Here is a 24,908-nt window from a genome sequence, read left to right on the forward strand (position 1 = left end):
AGAAAAAACGTACTGCCGTATTTTGGTTGCAAAAACGTACTAAATACGCCAAAAACGTACTGGTTGGCAGGTCTGTATTAAAGCTTTAGGTTTGGTTGAAATGTTTTGTGCTTTTGAGAAAACAAAAGACAAGTATTGTACGCACAGGCTGTGGGATGAAAAGAACACAGGTACATGTATGTAGGGCTTTGTGTTGATCAAACAATGGAAGGTATGAATAAAGTACAAATGATATGGAAATGAAATGAATTGAACACTGCCCTAATCATTTTAAGCAGTCCTGCTCATGTAACGATAAAGGTGTTGCGTAATACTTTACTTTAATACGTAAAAATTTAAACTAGTTTGTTTTGGTTTCCATATTTTCAACTCCTCCGTAAAAATGCACACTGCTTTCAAACAATCTAATCCTTTTCTACTTTATTCTGCGATTGTTCTAATAGGATGTGAATGACATGAATTCACATGAATATATGATTATAATCTTTTAACCTTCTAGTTAAATTTTAGAAATACAAATGTACATTAAAAAACAACTAAAGATTTGTAATCATTATGTTTAAATAAAGAACATCCCCACCCCTATAAAATAAGAAAGAATAGCAATTGTATAAAAAAGTAAAACATTAAAACTATAAAACATATTAAAAGAATCAAATAAATTACCTGTAAATATCTTTTACTTACAAGGACCATAGAATACATTATTATTATGTCTAATTTTTTTCTAACAAGCAACTAAATGCAAGTTTTTGCTCTTTGTGCAATTCATGCAGCGTACTATTGGATCTACACTTTAAAACATGGAGAAATTAACACAGGCACGGCATTCAAAATATACTAATGCTGATGTTATTGAAATTGTTAATAAGAAAGAGGGTGAGGACTAGGAGGGGGAGGGGCTAGTCATGAGGGGGCGGGGTTAGTCGTGAGGGGGGCAGGTTTCCCACAACCTGTGCCATCAGAAGACCAGATTCGGAACACTAGATCACAAATTGGCAACCTCCGACATCAAAATCAAATAAATAAGTGAGAAATGACAAAACAAGTGAAAATTTGTGATATTAAGAAATGTAAATTTGTGACAAAAATACAAACATTTATGGAAAAAAATACAACAGGTTAATGATATGGTTTCAACATAGGATGAATATTTAATTTTTTTTTAGTTCTAACTAAATAATCATTAGTCATTAGAAATAGATCTTTTAAAAGTAAATATTGAAATATTGACTAAATATTCTTATAAGATAAACATCTGTTAAAATCATGATCATAATAATATTCAGAACAAAATTTGATAAGATGAAAAAATTTTTATCAGATGAACTAATTTTTAATAGAAATTTCTACACATACTTTTGATATAACCCAAGAAATTTTGCAATTCCCTGTCCTCATAAATAAAAAAGTGACACAATTGTCTTAAAGGTTCAGTTGGAAAGATATCTTTAAGCCATGCAAAATGCAAAGAGAGAGGAGCATTTTCAACTTTGCAGAATTCATACCAACTTCAATTTAGGATACAAGATGGAACAATATCATGCATTTGCAAATTGGGGATAATTCAATTATTTTTTTTGTAACATAATAGCAAAATTAAGAAAGATTACTCTTTTCATCTCCTTTACAATTATTTTTTTAAAGAAAATTTCACTTCATTTTAACCCCAACCCCAACAAAAACAATATGGCCTGGAGTATATATAAAGCTCTTTTTCAGACATCAAATCAGTAAAACAAACTGATTACTCAGAGGTTAAAGGGGAAAAAAAAATAATTTTGGGTACCCCCCCCCTTCCTCAAAAAGGCCACTTCGATTAACTGAATTACCAAGTAAAATTTGGTGATAAATCAATAATATCAATCAATTTCTTAGTAATGGGTTATGCAAAATGCATACTAATTTAACTTACAAAGATATCAAAATATATGCTTTGAAAAAGTAAGTTACCTGGGTAAGCTATGGGGGACCCTTGGACCTGTTGCATCAAAGTTATCATTGAAACTTTGCCATGCAATGGTTATTACCATGGTAATGATGTTCAACAGCCAATTACAATCAAGAATTTCTAGAAAGTTGCCAGTGGACAGCAGAGTTGCCATAATACTGATAGTAACTTTTATGCAACAATAAAAGGGCATCCAAGCATCACGCTCAAGTCACCCATGTGATCACATTGGGAGGATAATCAGGATTTAACTTTTAAATTAATGTGCATCAGTTTTCATGAGGTATTTGAAACCATTTGGATGCTAATCACGCAAAAATGTGGAAGAGATTCATAACCAGCCGCCTTTATGTGATGTCATCGGAAAATAGCCTTTTGGTGGTAAAGTCATTCTCTCATATTCCATTGCCTGAGAGTTGCATGAGGTTAATCATGCTTGGTCAAAGAATTTCAAGCAGGTACATCGAGTTTGCATTCCCCCTAAGGATTGTTTATTACAGGTATGTATAGTGCTTTAAAAAAAGTCTGGGGTACTTAAATCCCCTCCCCATGAAAGCCGATGCCCATATTGCTTTAATACAAATCTAGAAAAGATACTAACTCTTGGTGATGCAAGTCGTTTTACAAATTCAATCTCCCTGTCGTTGAGGATCTCGCGATAGAAGACGAGCCGGGGGTCGTCGAAGATGACCTCTTCCTTCGCTGGCTGGAGGTAGAGGAATGGATGGTTGTAATGCTGGTATTTGCACAGCAGAATCTTGTGATCAACTTTCTGGAGATAGAAAGAGAAAGAGAGAGTGGGTGTGAGAATGACAAGGATGGATAGAGGCAGATGGTCTAGCAATGATCGTAGAATTTTTTTTAACGATTTATTTCAATGACTACAATCATGAAAGTCCGGCGTACGATTAATCGCGAAACTCTGTGTTATGGGACCCTGAGGAAACCACAATATGTGTAATAACCTACATGAAACTTATGAAATTTGTAAGTGTGATTTGAAGACACAATTTAATCTTTGTGAATAGATTTGACCCACCCCTGCACTCACAGCTTGTTACATACCAAGACTAGAAGCTGCTTTTTTTGTCACTAATGATTTAATACACAAATGGTGACACTTAATATTGCGCTAAATGATAGATAACCACATAGCTGACCTAGCATCTAAGAACATGTCCCAGTCGCTTGTTAAGTTGCTCATATATTTGCAAAGAGCATTGTGAAAGATTGGAACAAGTGGCAATGGACTTGACTCCAACAATACCTTGAGAGCGCCTGGGTCCCCGCGGCACAGCGCCTCGTACTGTTTCCTTTCTGGATACGAGTAAGCTTGTTCTTCCTTCTCTTTTTCAAGCTCCTCGGGTGTTTTAGCAACCTCTCCCGTCTCTTCATCGAACTCAGCCAAATCTCCTCTTGTCTTCTCCTCCAGCTCTTTCTCCTGTAGTTCATTCATGAAGTAGGCCTTGTTGTTTTTGGCTCTCTCATGATTTGGGTCTGCATGGGATGGGAAGATGGATGGTGACTGCAGAGTTAATGCTCAACTCAAACGTTAGTATTCGCTTGGTTTACTTCTAATACCACATGAACTTAACCCATAATTGTTGTTTATTCTGCACTGATGCCCTGCTGGTGTAATTTTCACTCCATCTATCGTTTTACACTTTGTCAAAAAAAATTGGATTCATAGAAAAAAAAGCACCTACTCATGAAAACTAAGCAGTATTAGAACAAATTTATATAAGACGAAGTGAATATTACATTGCTGGAAATTAGACAATATGCTAAATGGCAAGTAGATCAATGGATAATAATTCTACAATATAGTTTTCATTAAAAAGAGAACTACATGCAACTCATGTTTATGTCTGGAAGCAATGTAACAATTTAGGAATTCTAGGAAAAACAAAAGAATGAAGGCCCCAGAAATAAAATAAAGCTCAGTAACTGATAGTGAGATTTCTTATGCAACTGATTGTACTGTGGACTATCTGCAATGAACTATAAAATCAAACTTACAATCACCTGCTAACAGTGGTATTGGAATGTTCTGGCCAAACTGAAGTTTGGATGGGTACACTATTGAATGATATCAATTGCTCAACCCTGTCTGCTCAGAAAATTTAAGGTAAAAAAATGTTTGGGACTGAGTGACAACAATTGCTTGACCATCCAAACGTTTGCCTGCTAAAAACATTAAGGTCTAACAAAGGTTTGAAGGGACAAGCAACAATGGTTGGACCATCCAACCTTTGTCGGCCCAGAATGTCCCACGCAACTGCCGATGAATCTTTATACAACAAAACACAGAAGTTGGATTTTTCTTGGTTATAATGATACGATTATTTACCAAGAGAAAGGAGTTTGTCAGTATATGCGATAGCATCGTCCAAGTATCCTTGCTGAAAGTGAAAGAGAAACAAAATTAGAAAAGAACATTATTAGAAGCAGACCTTCACGCATTATACATCAAAAATAATAATTATGGGTGAGGCGATTCCATATGTTTGACCGACCCCCATTTGTCTCTATTTTTACTTCAATTTAGAAACTACTTGAGCCATGATGATTGGAGAGCATTACATCTTTTCAAGAGAAGCATGGAGCTGAAACAAATCATTTCATGAAGATCCTACACATATGGGTTCAGGGCCGGTATTCAATTCAATACTAGAGCCAGAATTTGAAGTATTTTCCTTGATTTTGCTGAAGTAAAATACTTAGGCCTATCCATCTTTGATATTTAATTACCCTTTTTGGCTAAATATTTTACTTATATCGAATTCAGCCCTTGCCTGGCTTAAGTCTGGCTAGCATGCACATTACAAATCTACAAATGCGCAGTCAACCATGCTGCTCACAAAAGGATACATACATTGCACATTATCTGGCTTAGACTTTATCATGTCACAATGGATAGTAGCAAGTATACTAAGAAGTGGTCAGAATATGAGTAACCAAGTAAAACTGCAAATAATTTACTTAGCCAATCAGCACGTTATATTAAATAAAAGCCCAGACATAAACATCTGTTATAAAATATTGAATGTATCACAAGCTTTAATATCACTTCACGTGATAAGGCTGTATAGAAAATATGACTTGAGCACTAATATTCAAATATTTGACACAATTCTCCTTTTTTTCCCCCTTCACACTCACCTTAAATGAAGAGTAAGCCAGATAGTCGAGTAGGAGGGGCTCGTCGAGATCAAGCACTTTACCGAGTTTTGATTCGTTCATGTAACGTTGGTAAGCTTCTGTGATCCACAGACGGGCATGGTACTGGTCGCCTTGGTTGTATGCTACTCTACCAAGCTCAAAACATTCGAGAGCTATGTGGAAAATAGGAATCATTCATATTCAGGATGATTTGATAACCATTTAAAAAATAATGATTTGGAACGGGCACATTGCAAGGTGACCAAGTGATTTTCTAGGCATTGCTTACATGATGCAAACCACTCACAACATGTGTTTGAGTGAGAGGAATTGCATGATGAGCTCTGCTGATAAGTGATAGCTGAGCTCATGGCTTACCGAAGCCTGGCTTCGGCCAGAATTATTGTTGTTTATTATTGTTTTGCAACTCTGTGTGTCATTGTATGTCAACGGATCACAGGAAAAGTGCAAACGAACAAGAAAAAAAAGTAAATGTACAAACTCAACATAATTGAATGTTCATTAAAGTTTTTCGTTAAATTTTTTTTATAGAAGTTAACTTTTTCATGTTTTTTTTTGTGTTTCAATTTTTATCTATATTTTTCAGGCAGGCCACCAAAAAGGGTGAATGTAGAGCCTTGGGGTAGTATCATTACTTGGAAAAAACGGGACAACTGGCTGGAATACCATAATTATTTTGCTCATTTCTCAGCGATAACACATTTGATTTACTACTAACACCATCTGGCAAACATCAATATCTGTAAAATAATACAAACGAATTGGGTGGTCAATTTCAATGGACTATGTTCAAATAAATTTTGACGTCTTTAGCACAACTGACATTTATTTCTTTTAAAGGCTGACCTGTTAATGATGCTGTTGTTCTAGTTCCTTCAATCTCTCCACTCGCAATCTTTGTGGTCTTGAGCTTGTATGTATCTTGAAGACGCAGAAGAGCCGCAGTGGCACCCTTGAGGTCGTCTTGCCCTGGGGTATGCTCCTTGAAATGGGTACTGTTCCTCAGATAGGCTGTAAAACAAGATGATGACATTACTAATAGATTCTAAATATACATTAAGTGTATGATGATTTTTTTAAAGATCATTTAATCATTTTAGATTTTTTTTAATGATCATTTTGCCTCCGACGAAGATTCTGCTAGGATCGAAAGCTTAGGACCCTTTTGACTCTCTAAGTAAATATTTCCTGGAATTTCCCAAAGTCTTGGAAGAGTGGCAACACTGGCTCTGCAGCCAATTACAATTTCATAATGAGAAAGGTACCATAGTTAAATCTCCATGATATGGGCCCACAGGAGGCAATACATGAAGCTCCAGTACGGGATAGCCACACTAGGCGTTTGTAAATCAAACCATCCAGATCCAGTCTATTACTAACCTGTCTTTGGTCCATCATATTTGATCCAATTCTCCAGGTCCACCCATTCCCAAAGGAATCTCTTGACCAAGAGGAAAGCATTAACTGGATGACCAAGGTAATGCTCTGTGTCAGAGATTGCGTCCCGGTTCATGCGCCTCAAGATTTCAGCTTTGCTGTAGGAAGAAAAAGACAAAAAAAAGAAAGATTATCATTACTACATTGCTTTGAAGAAAAAAAGATAATAAATGCTATCACTATTAATTTTCCTATAAATGATTTTTGTGGGGGCATCACAGTCTAGTGGTTATGACCGAGGGACATGGGTTCGATTCCAAACTGTATCATGTTTCCTTCAGCAAGAAATTTACCCACATTGTGCCGCACTCAACCCAGGTGAGGTGAATGGGTACCCAGTAGGAAGTCCTTGAATACTTGAGCACCTAGGCAGCCCAGCTAATGCCGGGGTTATAATAATAGCAGGGCCCACTGGGAAACTGGTGTAAGAACTAAAGTGGCTACCCTTGGTAAAAAAGCCATTTATTCACAAATACCGAATTCACAATGGATAAAATTCATTTTGTGATTTTAAAGGGGGGGGGGTGAACTGTGTGTGGTCTCTCATTTACTGTGTGTTATGTTTTCAGATATCTACTAATACTACATAGAATAAATTGACCTATAATTGTATTTGCACAGAGAAACTAAAATGTTTTGAGAGTAAAAGTAACCGTTTTGCTACTTGGTATGTAATTATTGTGGTATAAATGTACGGAGTAGTTTTAATAGTATGTTATCATTCAAGTGGATCTATATTTATTAGACTACATGTACACTAGCATTATGGGTCAGGAAACTAGCCAGGTATGAGTAGTTGAGGACTGGCGCTATTGGTTCGTAACTGCTTTTATAAAGCAATTATTAAGCCCCAGATGGTAGTAGCTGTTTCTGATCCTAATCCCTTTTAGATTTATGCTAGATCACGAAGTTCTCGTACACCTTTTCCCTTTTTTTTATTTTGTTTTTATAAGATTGTGTGTTGAGTGTTTTTTTTGTTTGTTTTTTTTGGGGGGGAGGCGGTATGCTTATATGTGCACATACATGTACAACAGTGAAAGATAGAACTCTGTCCAATGCAATATATACCAGTCTCGCTGGCACAAAGTAGGTAAAGTGCTGTAACAAGCAGTTTTTTTACTCTCAGGAGCTTAAAACGAGAGTCAGCTTAATACAGGATTCAAATGATTCCATATTTCTGGTACATGAATGAATCCTTTCCTTGTACATTGAGCCCTAAATTGCTTGTCTGTCATTTTCGTCATCTGACATACATTTGGGCATGTACATTATGGGGGGGTAGTCTGCAGGCACAGACCCTGATTGAATTTCTGATCAACAAGTGTGTCTCCACATAAAGACTACCGTAGTACATACTGTACAAACCTTGCTGTTTCAATTCCTGAGTGAGAGGGCCTTCAGTACACAAGGCATGAGTAGGCTGCAATTTGGACCCTTAAACTCGAGTGAAGGGTTTGCACAGCAGACTGGGGAGGGGTGATTAAATGTTTTACTGTACATGGATCATGAAGACCTACACTTGGCAGATTTAAGACTTCAAAATGAGGGTGTACAAATATTGATAAAATAACATTCCCTTTCTTTTTTAAAATCTTCTCATGAAGAATAAATATATCACTTGAAATATCAAAATGCTATTTTTAGTATTAAAAAAATGTATAATTTTCTGTAATTTCACAAAAGAGGGGCACAATACATCTTTTATAGTTCAGAATGTCCCTATGTAGTATGTACTCTACCCGTATTCAACACAATGGAAGTGAAGTCTTGATAAGGCAGGCCTCCTTACTTGTCATATATCCAATCTGAATTAAGATATTTCCTACAAAATACATGTACAAACAAGAATTTTTGTGTGTTCAAAAATACACCACTATGAAGTTTACATTTTACATCAATTTACATGCACATCCATGACATTGTTTTATTCTTCCTCAAGAACATTACAATCAGGTGTTGTATATTTAAATACCATTACCATTTCAGGGTATAAGGAAATAAACATGAAATGCAAGGAAGTTTGCCTAGGGTAAGATAAAATTTATCTCTTTTGTTTTCCACTGAAGTGAAGCTTAACTGGTAATCATGATAACACAGTCATGCTAATTATCAGTAAGTTTACTGGGATTAGAAATACACGTAAACTCTCTCAAAGTTTTGGTAAATCCCTCTAAAAAGTGTTGAATAGAACTTTAGAGGTCGAGTGCACCCCAGAAAAATGTTAATTTGAGTAAAGAGAGAAACTAGCATAATGCTGAAAATTTCATCAAAGTCAGAAGTAAAATAAGAAAATTATGACAGTGATAAAGTTTCGCTTATTTTTCACAAAACAGTGATATGCACAATTCAGTGACATACAAATGAGACATTCGATGATGTCCCTCACTCACTATTTCTTTTGTTTTTTATTATTTGAATTAAGAATTATACAATATTTCATTTTTTACAGATTTGATAATAAGGACCAACTTGACTGAACCATAGTAAATTACACAATGTACATACATACTCCATATATTCAGAGAGGAATTAATCATTGTTTTTTCACTTGACAATGCAAGAAGAAAATCATTATACAATGTATGTCATTTCATATAATAAAATACGAAAGAAATAGTGAGTGGATGACATCATCAGTCTCCTCATTTGCATACTGACCAGGATGTGTATATTCGTTTTGTGAAATTAAGCAAAATTTGAAATGTCATATCTATTATTTCACATCCGATTTTGATGAAATTTTCTGTGTTATGATTGTTGGGATTTTTCTCTTTTTATTCACATCAACATTTGTTGGGGCGGACTTGTCCTTTAAATATTTCAGATTATCACAACTAATATCAAATACATTTGTACATACATGTACATGAATGACGAATGTGCACATGAATGTAGCATTATGGTTTGGAAGATGTTAAGTTTCGTGGATTTTCAACTTTTAAATGCAAGTTAGTAATTATTAATGGAATAGTCTGGAATTGTTTTATTCTGATTTTGATGGTATGGTAGTGCTCACTTCAGCTTGCAGGTGAGAGGATCAAAGAAGTCAAAGGCAGTCAACCAGTTGTGTTCAGAGATATTAAGAGGCTGTTCTCACTACGTTCCTAAAACTAGTTTACTGGAAACTAGTTTAGTGGAAACTAGTTTAACGTGTAGTGAGAACGGTCAAAGCGGTCTTGGAAGCGATCTTCCAAACCAGTTTGGAAAACCACCTCGCGATGTAGTTTTCAAGATCGCTTTGCCTCGTTAAACTGGTTTTAGCTTAAGTGAGGACACAACTGTTCTTCGGGAAGCGATCTTCGCACATTTTGAGCGCGCTACTCCACACGACAGGTGTAGAATGCCTATGCTTCGGTTTCGAATTTCGCGTGAAACGTGTCACCCCACTGAGAGCGTTTCCATAGCAACAAGAGCGCTTTACGTGAAGTGAAATTGAAAACCACTTTCGTGTGATCAAGTGAGAACGCTAGAAAAGCGATCTTCCTAAGTGGTTTCCTGAATCGGTTTCCAGTAAACTAGTTTTTAGAAAGCGTAATGAGAACGGCCTCTAATACTCTGACCCATGTGCATCAATATCACTAGTTTTTATTTTTGACAGTTTGGCAATTTCATGAAATATGTACGTAAACGTCCGTTCCCCTATGTTGGACCTTCATGAAATTTTCTGTCTCTGATTTCTTGTTCTTTTGACAGTCTAATGTTCTCAAAAGACCATGACTTGGTCCAGTGAAGTAAATGACAAAAAAGTTGATCATTTTATGTAATTGCCCAGTTGCTTTCTTTTGCATGTACTGTATGTATGGTGGTTATTTCAAGTTTCAGGAGTTTCTAGCCCTAACTGCTGATCATTTATCTTCACTGCAGTAGGGGGAACAATTGCTTCATCCTCAATATATGTACAAATGCCTATACAGTATGTATGCAGACTTATAATCAAATAAATACTCAAAACTTTTATCAGTTTACATGCATAAAGAATTGCATTTGAATCTTCAGACTCTCCCCATTCATCCTAGTGATAATGATTGATTATCATAATGGATTACATTTTAATCATGGTATAAAGAGATTTAATCCCCAATGAGTATCTGCTAATCATACATGTACACATTTTTACCAATCAAGATCTGTGACATGACCTTGTGAATGAAATGGTTGTGCAAGTAGGAAGTGACACTTCCTGGACAGTCAGCCAGACTCTATTCACTCTAGAAGTCTCTATTTAGACCATCTTCCCAAGTTCCCACGCACCCATGGTCCGAGGGCAACAACAGCCACTTTAAGTTCATGTCCAATGTTGGCAGTAAAAACAATAACAAACTGAAAGTGTTCAAATGCATGTATGGATACCTGCATATAAATTTAACATGAGATACTGTACAGTGTACTTGTATCATATTTCACCCAGTTTTAAGGCCTGGTCACACCGCCCGAGCGTTGTTGGAGCAGTCGTGGAGCAGAGAGAAAAAATCATCACCGATCACCATTTTCGATTTCGATTGTTTTTTTTTCTTCGATTTTTTTCCCCAATTTTGAGAGCGAAATTCGACCCTCTCTCTATTTCCGCTCCAAGACCGCTCCAACAACGCTCAGGCGGTGTGACCAGGCCTTTACCTTTAATATGCATACACAGTCAATAATGGTCAGTTTAGCCTTAAGCACTTGTACTGTAGGCCAACAGTACCTGCCTTAAACTAGTTTAACATATTAAATTGACAGATACTTGTGTGACATTTCACTAATCATCAATGGTATATTCTAGTTTTACTAAAGGAACTGAAACTCATAGCTCTGCTAGTAGGCCTACATGGTGTACAGTACCTTACACTGTACACATGTACACATGTAACAGAGATGCCAAGTTCAAAGACCAGCTATGCGTGAGATTTTCTGTGAATCTGAGTGAGATCACAGACATTGTGTACAATGTATATGGGGATAGGCTGTGATAGTTGCGTGAGACAGAGATTTGAGGGGATGAACAAGAGTCCAAAATGCTTGAGTCTTACGCATACTGCGTGAGACTTGGTAGCTCTGATGTCAGTCAATATTTCTTCATTATACAAATAGCGAATAGGCATGAGTGCGATGGTGCGAGATTTCGCATGAGGTGAAAAAAGATGCTCTATTCAACGAGGCGTTAACCGAGTTGAATAGAGCGTTTCTTTCATTCACTGAATGCAAAATCTCGCACCATTGCACGAATAAGAATATTCGCTATTTGTGTTGTACAACGCCTCGGAATGTAGCGAAAAAAAAAATAAAAAAAGTTTTTCCCTCCACTAATCTATGAAAAGGGAGCATAAATATTGAAAGCGAAAAGCAAAATCCCACAAGCCGGGCCCACAAGCGCACATGATCTTGGACAGCATTGCGCATTTAGCCAGCAGGCTGTACGCGCATTGTCATCTTATTGAATGAAATCGCATCGTGACGTCACCTCCTATAGCCGTGCAATGGTACATTTTGGATGGTATGTTTTGTGTGCAACGGTACGAATATGTGACATTCAGCCTCCCATTTGCTAGCATACAACAAGCTATTAGGCGTTGTACAATATCCATGGTCAGGACTACCTATACCGCCTGTCTGTATCAGTGGAAACAAATCCCTCATTGCTTTATACTTTGCTAAACTCTAATTGATTTCAAATCATTAAAGTTCATCGTCTGGATTTACTTTTCAAAGAAACACAAATATTATGGCTCTTTTTTCTACCAACCTTCAACTCCCTTTTGAGGAAGACCCCATGGCCCGTATTCTGAAGTCAGGTTTAACTTAAACTCAGGTTTTAAGTTGTGGTTTAAGTATGGATAGCCAATTGTTACATAAATCATTAACATTAGATATGTTATATTTCAGCTCATTTGGCTCTCAAATCATTCATAATTGTCTAGGAAGGATAAAATGATGATTGTCTTCATCATAGATGAATCAGGAAAGAGCATAATAAACATAAGAATAATACAACTGAATAAATATTTTGACACTTTTGGCTTCCCATAATTTTAACACAGAGTTAGACCATGGTCTAAGTTAAACCTGACTTCAGAATACAGGCCCATGTATACATGCAAATAAAGCATCTTCTTTGGCAGAGGCATAATATTAGACTATACATTTTCAATAGTTATTTTGATAGTAGGTATTTCCACCAGAAACTAAAACACATTTTTGTCATGAACAAAAGGGACCTGTCAGGATCTGTAAAAAACAAGGTCAAAGTAGCAGTTCAGATATATTTTTGTAACACTTTGTGATACTGTGTGTGAATTTGCCAACTTCACAAAAACACCTTTTATTCTCAGTCTATTCCTTCTGTCATAATTCACTCAGACGTATAAAAATCAAAATAAAAATGCAGTAGGCCTCCACTCCACTTTGCATTCAACCCCCCCCCCCAAAAAAAAAAAAACTACAAGGTATTTTTAGTGCCTAGATAAAGAAAAGTGAATTTGCTTTATATCACAAACCTAGATGTAATGTTCCTGTATTTCCTGCCTGAGTCTCTGAGAAATGAAAACCATATCAATCTAGTTGCCTCGTATCTAATCAATATGCTACTTGATATCTTCATTTAATTTCCTCCTTTAGAGGGTCACAGGCTCTGGGCAATTTCAAGGAAAGGGGGAAAATATAAATAAATACATGTACATGTAGGCTTATACATGTAGACATACAATGTAGAAATAGCCGAAGGTCTGTTGTTGAAAACATACTCCTTGGTCATTTAGCCTTTGTTGCTACATGTAAATCCTTGTCTCTCATAATTCCAAATTTTTTTAGGGCAGCTCAGCAAAAAGCTATATTTTAGGAAATATAAATGATGGTAATAAATATAGGCAATCTCCTAATTCTTATGGATAATTTTTTTCTCCAGAGGTATACAAAGATTGCTGTTTATGCCATACTAATATCAAACTATTTTACTGAAGAGGAAAAAATGTTAAATTTTGAATGTTTTTTTTTAGTCCAGACATGGCTTGCAACATGTACACACTGTCATACAAAGATATGCTGGCCTGATGAAACCCTCTTTTTTAGCTTCTGATTATCCTAAATGTTACATGCACCTGGGGAAGTCTCAATAATGATTATGGCTGTAGTGTACAAATGCATGTACTCATCAGATGTTTTAACCAAAAAAAAAAGGCAATGATAAAAAAAAAACGAACGGACAAACACAATTAGCGACATGAATACAAGCGCAACGCAGTGGCACAAATCACGATATATTGCAACTGATAAAGACGTCTATAAGGATAATGACATCATATAAGATGGCAGGTTACGATGACCAATGTAAGGATCAAGGCTGACTGTGTTTTGATCATCTGAAAGGAATCAGCACTCACTGCGGTCTATGGTATGAAATTCTACATATTTTCTTGTCAAGTTGGATGTAATTTTTTTTTAAAGAAAAATGTCATATTTTATGTACAAAAAAACGATCTGAAAATCCTGTTGCCGCAGAAGGTTATAAACATTACTGCTAATCCATTGTCTCTATGTACGGGCTCCTATACTTTAGTCTCTGTATTGGTGAGTAGAGCAAATGCAGTTCAGCGGAACAACCAATTTACAGAGACTGAAGCTTTTGGTCTAACAATTGCATTGAATCCATTGGTTGCTTTTTTTCTATTTCCCTTTATACACAACATTGTGGAGAAAACATTGGGAAGTTTATATCACATTGGTTTATCCATGTTGTAAGAGTGTACTATTACTATGGTTTGAGAGCTAAAGTTTGTTGAAATGCTATAGCGAGGCGAGGTTATCCCGGGGTACATGTATCTTATTGTGGGTTTGAGCATTCACACTGAAAGTAACAACGCTACAGTATTGGGTGGGACGCTCCCGAGACTGTATAGTGGTGTTTGAGGCCAGTGTGAAGACGGTATAGCACAAAGTCATCAGGGTTATCTGATGCATTAGACTGGTGGAAGGATATCAGTTGATCTTTACCAATTGTTTAAAGCTTCAGAAAATAATTACCTTGGATCATTCATTCAGTATGCTAGGAAACAATGAATGTTTTATATAGGATATACTGCTATATTTGGTAATGGGTGAGACGACATTCACATCAACCTGTCTATTAGTATTTCCTGTCTGGTTTCTTACATTTTTAAAGGATAAATCAACGTTGATATAAGGTTGGTTTTAATAAACACAAAAATGAGAGAAACTTTTTAATAATTTGATGAATATTCATCAAAGAAAAGAGCTGAATTTGTTAAGGTTTCATTTTGTGATGTTGCAACTTGCAAGGGAGCAACTGCCCAATCAAATCAATTCCATAAATCCAAATTTTCCCATCACCCCAACCCGGCAACTGCACGATAGATATTATTTTTTTTAAAGAATAATGCATGAAATCTATAATTAATGAATGAAATTATTAAAAAAAGTACCAATTTGGCACTTTTCTGAGATTCCTTTCTAATTATACTACATGTAATTATGGAATTTATACCACACTGACATGACAGTCATGTGATCTGGGCTCCGTAACACAAAGAATAGCGATCAATCGCTAAATGAACTGACCAATCATTATGATCAATGTTACACGCGCATTAGGTTTAAAATACTGACCAGGGACCAATCAGTGCGGTTCTTTCATTTGCAATTTGTGTTACGGAGTCCAGAACTTTGATTCTTTGAAAATCCATATTAGCAGGGGGAGGGTTGGTGGATTTTTATGGTGAAAATATATCTGCTTTTGAATCTTTACACCTGCAATCTTTGGAAGATAGAAGAAATCAATTATGTTGTGTTTTTGCACTATCTTTAAAAATGTTAACACCAATCATTGGTTCAAGAAAAGAAAACAAAGTAGATACATGCTGAGGAAAGAACTGAAATATGAACAAGTTAGGTGCAAAACAAAAAGATTTAAAAATAGTGCAATACCTTTAATGATTAATCTATCAAATTCACAAAAATGTATTAATTTCATTCTCAATATGTCTCTCTGTACAATACATGTACTACATGTACCTTTACTAGTCTTTCACCTTTACTCTCACTTTACCTCATTATTTTAATGTAATCTATGCTTTTTTTGTTGAGATTTTTCTTTTAATAATGTGTTGAATTTTAGGATTGGTAACTTTAATAAATATTGTATGCAATTTTGATTAATGAATTTATTTGATTTTTAGAAATCATAATGAAATTTATTTTCCTCATAAAGTTTGTATACTTTTTATATCATGCTATAATTATCTGCATACTGTCTTTTAACTCGAAATGTAATATGTTGGACAATTATTGTATTTTTGTAAGCATTCTAAAATTTCAGCCACTTGGCTGCCATGTATGCAATTGAAGTCAAATAAATCCTAATATTGAATTGAATTGAATATAGGCCCACTTATCTTTTAATCATACATGTAGGCATATGTTTTGTTTTCTCTCTCATTTTTCTACTTTTATTTTAACCAAAATGATATCAGGTCAAACTTCACTTAAAAGAACAGGAAATAAATGGCTTTAAATATCCACCTCAAATGACGGCTTTGCGGCACTTTGCGACACAAAAATTAACCTGGTAATATGCCAATACCAGTGAATCATACACATACATGTACATGTAACCTATTTGAATGTACCAACAAAGCCACTGTATACATGTAGGCCTAGGCCTTGGGGGAAAAATTACACAGGGGCTTTTCTTTCGGGGCAATTTTGCCCCAGAAATGCTCACAAGAGCCCTGGAAAATTCAGATTCACTGCAATTTTAAAGCAGGGAATTGGTTAATACTGCAGATAAAGGCAGAAAGTTGTGAAAAGTAGCAACTGAAAATAAAAAAAATATAGTTTATTTTTGTCTGAAAGGCCTACAATACATGTACTAGTCCAGCTGTTGAAGTGAATGACCATCAGCCAAATTATATCGCAAATCAATCTGAGGGATAGTAAGCATAACTTTTTTAAATCAAGAATCCAGCAACATGCAGTTTTTATTGTTTCACAACAAAAAAGTTCCACATACATCTACATCACAACTTTGTCAGAACTAACAAATGGAGGCCTAGGCCTACCAGCATTGAAAATTTTCAGCGGACTCTGCTATCAATGAAGTTTTCATAAAGTTGCGACACTGTGCTACTCATATAGAGCTTTTGTATCAATTGTTGTTGATCTACATGTACTACACTGTAATTTACTCTCACACTGACAATTTTCTCTCAAAATTAACGCTTCCTGCAATTACTCTATTAGGCTCTATAAAAGGAAAAAAGTGACAATACAAAACTTATGAAGGCCATAAATACGGATCCATTGAATGATTGATTTGTGTCACTTGTTGAGAACTTTCTACAAAATCATGACACTGCAAGAGTGCCCATGAATCATACTGTACTTGAATACGCCCCATTATAAAGGACAAGTCCACCCAACAACAAGTTGATTTTGATACCCGTCCCGAAGTTATCGGTATGCATGTAGTTTACACTAAACCAGAGATCTGAATCCGAAATCTGAATATGGGCCCTGTGTATCTATACTTGAAGGCCTCCATAAATCATGCAAGATAAATAATAATAAAATATTATTGTTGTTTGTGGAATGTCTACATGTACATGTATCTTAACCTCCCAATCCACATCCTAAACTACTACCTGTAAGTACTGTCTGATTTAAAGATAAATTCCAGTTTTGGTAACTATCTCAAAATGACTTTTTTACAGAATCTAATATAATGACCACCCAAGTGTCTGTTTGTATGAAAAAAAATATGCGCCAAATTATTCTGGAAGAAATTGTGTAATTGCTGAGAAATAAGCGCGGATTCGGTCACTTCCGTCAGGTCTTTATTCCAGCAATAATTACCCGGTATACACTGTCCCATGTGTGCCTATCTGTCTTAGTGATCTTCAGTGTGAACGTTTTTCAGCGTAGATTTCAAGATTTCACAAAGTTCAGTTTATGTAACTGTACCGGATCTAGATCCTCGATGATATTCTGACAATAAGCCTGGTTTTACAGACTTTCTCATGAAATCAGTGTTTACTGCAACTACTGGCATTTCTCTTTAAAGTTTGGGACACTTTGCATAATAACTGAAACTGTGCATTCAAACATCTGGTGTTATTCCTCAAACATTCTGTGGCCAAGCTGTGACCTCATGACCAAATGACCCACTCTGGTAGTAATGGCAGTCATAATTGCATTACCTTGCATTACCAGGACAACCACAATATTTTCTTCTATGGATGACCTTTTGTTACCTACCGTGTCTTTGAACTTTGATGACCTTTCATTGAGAGTTTCAGTGTGACTCTCATGTGTCAAGTGTCAACTCTATTTTTGTAATAAAAACCAGACATCAAGCCACTTTCAGGATTGGTCTCAGACAGTCACAGGCATAGTTACTATGCATACGTGTACATGTATCATGTAGAGAATACACAGTTTGGTGTGTGTCTGGTTTGCTGAAGGAAAGTGGTCTAATGCAGCCTTCATGCAGGTCTTGTACCAAGGCCCCCTGGTTGATAAAGTATTGATCAGTGTCTGCACATACAGACTAAGGTGATGCATGTAGGCTACATAGAGATACTGTTCTCATTACTAACCTAAAAACTAGTTTACTGGAACCGGATCAGGAAACCAGTTTGGAAGATCGCTTCAATAGTGTTCCTTTTTGATCATCCAAAAGTAATTTTCAAAACCACTTCACAGAAAGCGACCTTGTAGCTATGGGTACACTCTCAATATTGCACCAAGTTTGAAACCGTAGCCTAGGCATTCTCCGCACAACACGTGCGAAGATCGCTTCCTGAGGAACGGTTGTGTCCTCACACTAAAACCAGTCTAATGAGGCAAAGCGATCTTGTAAACTATTGCGAGGTGGTTTTCTGAACCAGTTTGAAAGATCACTTCCAAAACAACTTCAACCGTTCTCATTACACCTTAAACTAGTTTGCAGTAAACTAGTTTTAGGACGGTAATGAGAATGGGGTCGTAGTCTACATACACGGACTATGCAAATTTGTGTACATATTTTACTCTTTATATTTCATTTAATACATTGTACACTAAAATGGTCCAATGACAAAGTATACATGTAAAGTACTTTCAGCAAAGGGTACCTAATTGAAGCACAAAGATATGTGAAATCTGCATAAACTATGGTATCGTACCATGGAACGATTGAAACCTCTTTCATGATATTGTCTAATGCATTTACCAGCATGATACACGTAAGGGCTTCATGACATTTGCTCCGGTGACAACTGCTCTGTTATGAATTCCACACACTAATTAAATGAGTAACTTCAACCCTGGTTATAACACGTACCCTTCCCTATTAACCTAACCATAAACCTACAAACCTAATATAAAACCCTATTGCAACCCTAACCCTACATCTTAGATGATATAAAGACCGGAGCAATTGTCGCAAGAGCAAATTTCTGTCACCAGTATGAAGATACAAAGACGTAGTGGTTGTAGACCAAGTGGTAATTTACCACTTATCTGCAAACTTTATAATGATGCACTACCTCTAGTAGAATTATCATGTCTCTCTCTCTCTCTCTCTTTACCTTTTTACTTTCTCCAGTCTCTCCTCCTCCTGTTGAATGTATTCATCTAGCGCCCCCAACAGGTTTCCCTCTGTGTAGATTACATTCTCCAGGTCAACGAGGGCTGTGAATACTTCACCTTTGACCTTGTATAAAGTTAAACTCAGCAGTAGCAGTATCTTCCACATTATGGTATATATCCAAGGTTTCCTCAAGAACAACCTGCAACAGTAAAGTTATTAAATCTGAATCATAAATTGTTGCTTTATCCAAATGATCGCATAGTATATGTATCCATAACTAGGTCTTATTATAGTTAATCAATAAACAGCAAAAAAACACACAATATTTTCCACATTCCTCTAAACACCCTGCAACGATTATCGATAAAAATTATTAAATTCAAATCATTTTCTTGTTTCATCATAAATTGTGCTGACTTCTACATGTGCAACAGAAAATGGATCATTGTGGTATTAGGCATATTACCGACATGAACAGAAATGATGTGCAATCTATGGATAAGATAAATGCAATATAATAAAATAAAAACAGATAATTGAAGGGAGAATTTATTAGTTGATCGTGCCACCAACAAGGCAGAAAAAAATGTTTTCCTCTGCCAGTCCAGGGGGGGGCACTTCCAGTGACAAGTGAATACCATGTGTGACCATGCAGGGGCTGCAGTACGGTTTACAAAGGCTGAGCCAAAAGTGTGGGGGGGGGGCTGACCATGCAAAATTCATAATCATATGGTCATTTTTACCATCCAGCCCCCCCCCCCCACCCCCTGCCATGGGGTTTCAAAAAGCACCCTAAACATGTATTTTCCATGTTCTGAAAATGCATCCCTTAACAAGTATAGGTGTGTGAAACCCTACCCTTAAAGGGGAAGTTCACCCTGACAAAGTTTATTGTAAAAATAGCAGAAAAAATAATAAAAAATATTGCCGAAGGTTTGAGAAAAATTCATCAAATAATTAAAAAGTTATTAGAATTTCAATTATTTGATTTGTGACGTCATATGCGAGCAGCATCCCTACATAGCGAATGGTAAAAAAATCAATGAAATGTCATTTTCTCAGAAAATTGAAAATGGTTTTCACTGTAACTTTTGTATATCAATAGACAAATCGTTTCACACCCGATCATGAAAAGAAAACAAAATTAAGTCATCAGGAACCATACCAAATTTGAAATTCATGCATTTTATATTACATAACACATGGGGGAGCTGCTTGTTCATGACATCACAAATCCAAAATTTTGAACTCTAATAATAACTTTCATACTCTTTAACGGATTTTCCTCAAACCTTCACCAATATTTTTTACTGTTTTTTCTATTTTTACAACAAAGTTTTCTTCAGGGTGAACTTCCCCTTTAATAAGTATTGGAAACAAAACGGTACCCTTGACAAGTATTCCATCACGGGATCACGAATGTCGGCTTTACCTTTACTTTTATTGGGTTTAGTACCACCCCTCACACCACATTCAAATCGGACCTTAAACATGTAATGTAGTGTTAGGGGAAAAAGCACATCCTAAGCATTATAACCTATTTAAGTCTTTTTATACCCTCGCAAATTAGACTGAACATGTACACAGTAGTTTTCCTAACGAAATATATGTATATACCTTTTTTTCTCATTATTTTAGTGTTTTTGACACCCTTATTACCTCATGTACATAACATGCCCTATCTTGAAAAAGAGATCCTTTTTACGTTTTAGGGGTCATGCATGGTATCCACTCATCAATACAGTTTAGCAAAGAGGCATGGATCATCCAGAACAACCATTGAAGCAAAAATACAAGGGCCGATTGCACGATAGGGTCTTTGCCAGAACCGTCTTTCGTGTCGCCCATTTATTATGATGCGCCATGTGAAACGCATTTTACATTAATTAAATAAATTACCTGCAAACATTTTTTATTAATCCGTTATAGTAAACAAAATCTTTGTGTATAAAATGATGTTATATCATGAAATTGTATACAAATTTATTAAAATGCTCGCTAATAAATTCTATTTGTTTATCATACATTTCAGAAATATCCCACATGCAGCGCATCATAAGAGATGGGCGACACGAAAGACGGTCCTTGGAAAGACCCTTTCGTGCAATCGGCCCCAGGATTCCAGACCTTACTCTTAGTCTCGCATGATTGATTGATGTACACTACCATGACAAACAATAATTATTCATAACTTCATAATCACCATCATCATCATAGGCGGATCCAGGGGGGGGCCCGAGGGGCCCGGGCCCCCCCTATTGGCGGAGCAAAAAAAAGGAAAAAAGGGGGAAAAGAAAGGAAAAAAGAAAAAGGGAAAAGAGAGGAGAAAAGAAGGAAGGCAAGCATAAGAGGAGGAAGATGAGTGAATAAAATAAGATAAGGGGAAGACTTGGAAAATATTTTTTTTATCTTTCATTTTGGGATATAAAAATTTTCGCTCGCGCTTTGCGCTCGCATTGCCTTTTTGGTGATATCTTGCTCAATATGGACCTTAAAATATCAAATTCTGAAGTCAATATACAAAACATATTTCAGCTGGGAAATTGAACTTTCATTATTTTCTTTTATTTACAAATTGATTTTTTTTTAATGTAAAAATTTCTGTTTTATGGTCTGAACATTAACAATTTCCGCTTGCTCTGCGCGCTCGCAAAATTTGATTTGTCAGGTATTTTCCTGTATTCCATGAAGTTCTCAAAATACCCCTATTTAGGTCAGATTGTCAAAACGTATCAGCTAGCGCTGCACGCTTGTATTTTGATTAGTGAGTTATGTATATCTCAATATTAATTCTAAAACAAACTACTTAAAATCACCATTTGATGACAATTAATCATAAATTTCTGCTCCCGATTTGCGCTCGCATTGATAGATATTAAACTCATGCATCTTATGCATAATTACAAAAGTGCTTTACATGTCCAGTTTTCAGGCCATAACATTAATAGATTTCGCGCTCTCATGCTTACAGGAAGAGAAATAGGAAGAAAGTCATCATTTTCTTATGATGACATAATGTCCTTATAGAATATCCCGGTCCTATGTCAAAACTCAAAGTAACAATAATGAAAAATATCAGCTCTGTTTTAACTGTGATTCTTTTTCACCTCACAATTTTTCCACAAAGTGCTTGCAATACAGAGAGTGACCCCTTTTCAGATCTGAATATCTTATATTTTTTTAGCTCGCGCTTTGCGCTTGCTTTATTGATTTTCATGGTAAAAAAAGGTATTTAGAATACCCAAATTCTAGGTCGATATCTGAAACACACGTTCATTCAGATACACAGCTTGTTCTCCATTTAAATAATTATCCAGTTTCAGATAAAAATATAAAAAAATTGTCTGATCGCGCCTTGTGCTCTCATTATTAATGTATGAAAATTTCCAATAGCTTAACCTTTTCATGATTTACAAAACATGAATAGAGTGTCCAGAATTTTTCCGCTCGCGCTTCGCGCTCGCATCAATACTGTTCAGTTTTTGTCTTATCCTTTCCACGATTACAAAAAGTGCTTGAAATTTCCATTATTCAGGTAGAAATGTCAAAAATTTTCAGCTCGCGCTTCGCGCTCGCAATATTTGAATGTTTAAATATATAACGTCTTCATGGCTAAGTTCAAGCAGTCCATAACAGATACGTTTTCGATCAGCTCAAAACGTATATAAAACTTTTCCGCTCGCGCTCTGCGCTCGCATTATTAATGTAAGGAAGATCCCCACTTCCTTATCCTTTTCATGATTTGCAAACCTTGAATAGAGTGTCTCGTTCAGTAGGTCTAAATCTCGAAATTTTTTGCTCACGCTTCGCGCTCGCACCAATCGTTTAGTTATAAATACGCATTCTGTTAAGTTACAACAATTGCTTAGAATTTCCATTTCTTAGGTAAAAATGTCAAAAAATTTCAGCTCGCGCTTCGCGCTCGCATTATTTGATATTTTCAAAATATGTAACGTCTTCATGGCTAACTGCAAGCAAGCCCTTAACAGTACCTTTTCCATCAGTTCATTTCTGCTCGCGCTTCACGTTCGTAATAATTATTCACTTGCATACACATATTTTTTCAGGATTGGCAGAATGTTCAAAACTTTTAGAAAAAAGTACATAAGATTCCCAAAAAAAAAGCTCGCGCTTCGCGCTCGCATTATATAAATAAGGATTATGGTATTATATATTTATGTTTATTCATAAGAATAAAGCTAAGAAGTGACTAATAGGACTACCCATTTAAAGAAACCAATAATCCCGGCAAATATCATATTCGAGTGGCCGATCGGGGAAAATATGGCTGAAAAAAAATTCCGGCCCCCCCTATTGGCGAAGGCTGGATCCGCCCCTGCATCATCATCATCATCAATGATCATCATCACCATCGATCATCACTTCCTCACCATCATCACCGTTATTTTTTTACTACATGTATCATGTCTTTAACCCACATCTTCATCACCAGTCACTTGCATCACAAAAAAACATGGCATTGGTCATTTAACAATAACACATTGAATAAAAAATGCTTTATCTTGGCCTGTTGCAAGTACAGTGTGTTGGCCAGCTTCATCACTTTACTTTCAAAGTTTTTATTTCAAACTTCAATTTCCGTTCCACTCATCATCATCATCATCGTGGCTCTTCATTGGCCTACGTGTGCCACTGTTGGTACTCAATGGATACAGACATGTCTACAACAAACCTCAGTTCAATGTCAACGACACACAACACACACATGCTAGCTCCATACAGATGTTACTGTAATCAGACACCTTCCGCTCGCCCTCGCTTCCCGGCTGGACCGGGGTGCCACGAGTACAAATCGCCGCATACCGGTTTCACTCACCGGCGCGACTGAAATTGGATCACATCCGCAATGAGCGTCAAGCAAAAACCAAGACGGGACTGTAAATTCTAAAACAATTTCATGGATTCCTTTCAATCTAGGTTGATATTTAAATCTTTGAAAAAAGGCTTACATTCATGCAAAACACCTCGTCACAGATATTTCATGTGAAATTAGAATTCTAATTTGTTCTAATCACTTCACTTCGAAATTTCGAGAAGTGAACCTCCAAGCAGGCCAACGGCAACGCAACGTACCGTACGCTACCCCTTCTCCCGAAGCTACGGCCCAGCTGTGCAATTCACAGCCGTTCAGCAGCTTCTCGGAGTACGAGTCGAATACCGAACACCGAAGTCGAAGACAAGGAACTGATCCCCTCGCCCTCATAAATGTGCCGCGTTATTCATTGCAATCAAACAAGAGCGAGACAGTTCATTAATATTTGAACACAAGCTGCATGCACAGAACTGAAAAAAGTGAAAATAATAACTTACCAATTCTCTCTCCAGTCTCGCTCGTGAACAGGCCTGCGGCAGTATAAAATTCCGTGTGAATTGGAATTTGTTTGCTATCTAATGCATGCAAGTACGCCAGCTCGCTCGGCTCGCGCAGTTCACGTTGTTTACAAATGTGCAAAGTATGCAAAATAACGGAGCGAGAAGCTAGCCTTTCGTTCACCCCACACTACGTTTTAAATATGCAGTGTGAAATTGTTGTTGAACCATAGATCTTTTAACGACACATTACCTACATAATTCGGGGATAAATACTTCTTACACGCAAATTTCATTCCCATTAAAACAAAACCTGATGGATAAACCCAAACCAACATTTTACAAAAACCTTGAATTGTAATAATATGCGGTATATGTCCTCCAAAAGACTAGTAATATCCGCGTGGAAAATGGTTAGTCTTGTGATTTTGATTTAAGAAAAATAAC

At 36.3% G+C, this 24,908-nt stretch overlaps 1 protein-coding gene across 6 annotated transcripts in view; it reads right to left on the bottom strand.

Moving 5' to 3' along the window:
• LOC121431626 (prolyl 4-hydroxylase subunit alpha-1-like) overlaps positions 1–24,567 on the bottom strand; it is a 45,470-nt gene extending 20,903 nt beyond the window's left edge. For 2 of the 6 annotated variants that reach the window (XM_041629212.1, XM_041629213.1), the window contains exons 1-8: positions 23,824–23,948; positions 19,129–19,329; positions 6,515–6,669; positions 5,981–6,145; positions 5,114–5,286; positions 4,302–4,353; positions 3,219–3,448; positions 2,553–2,723 (exon numbers count right to left, since the gene is read on the bottom strand). In XM_041629212.1, coding sequence (XP_041485146.1) covers positions 2,553–2,723; positions 3,219–3,448; positions 4,302–4,353; positions 5,114–5,286; positions 5,981–6,145; positions 6,515–6,669; positions 19,129–19,329; positions 23,824–23,858 — 1,182 coding nt within the window. In that variant the 5' untranslated portion in view covers positions 23,859–23,948. Of the gene's footprint in view, positions 1–2,552; positions 2,724–3,218; positions 3,449–4,301; positions 4,354–5,113; positions 5,287–5,980; positions 6,146–6,514; positions 6,670–19,128; positions 19,330–23,823; positions 23,949–24,100; positions 24,122–24,166; positions 24,288–24,461 lie in introns of those variants that run through there. The other 4 variants (XM_041629217.1, XM_041629218.1, XM_041629214.1 and 1 more) reach the window with 4 other exon arrangements.
• Between the last annotated feature and the right edge of the window lie 341 nt (positions 24,568–24,908).

Source organism: Lytechinus variegatus, chromosome 18 (assembly GCF_018143015.1).
Source record: "Lytechinus variegatus isolate NC3 chromosome 18, Lvar_3.0, whole genome shotgun sequence".
NCBI classification, from domain to species: domain Eukaryota; kingdom Metazoa; phylum Echinodermata; class Echinoidea; order Temnopleuroida; family Toxopneustidae; genus Lytechinus; species Lytechinus variegatus.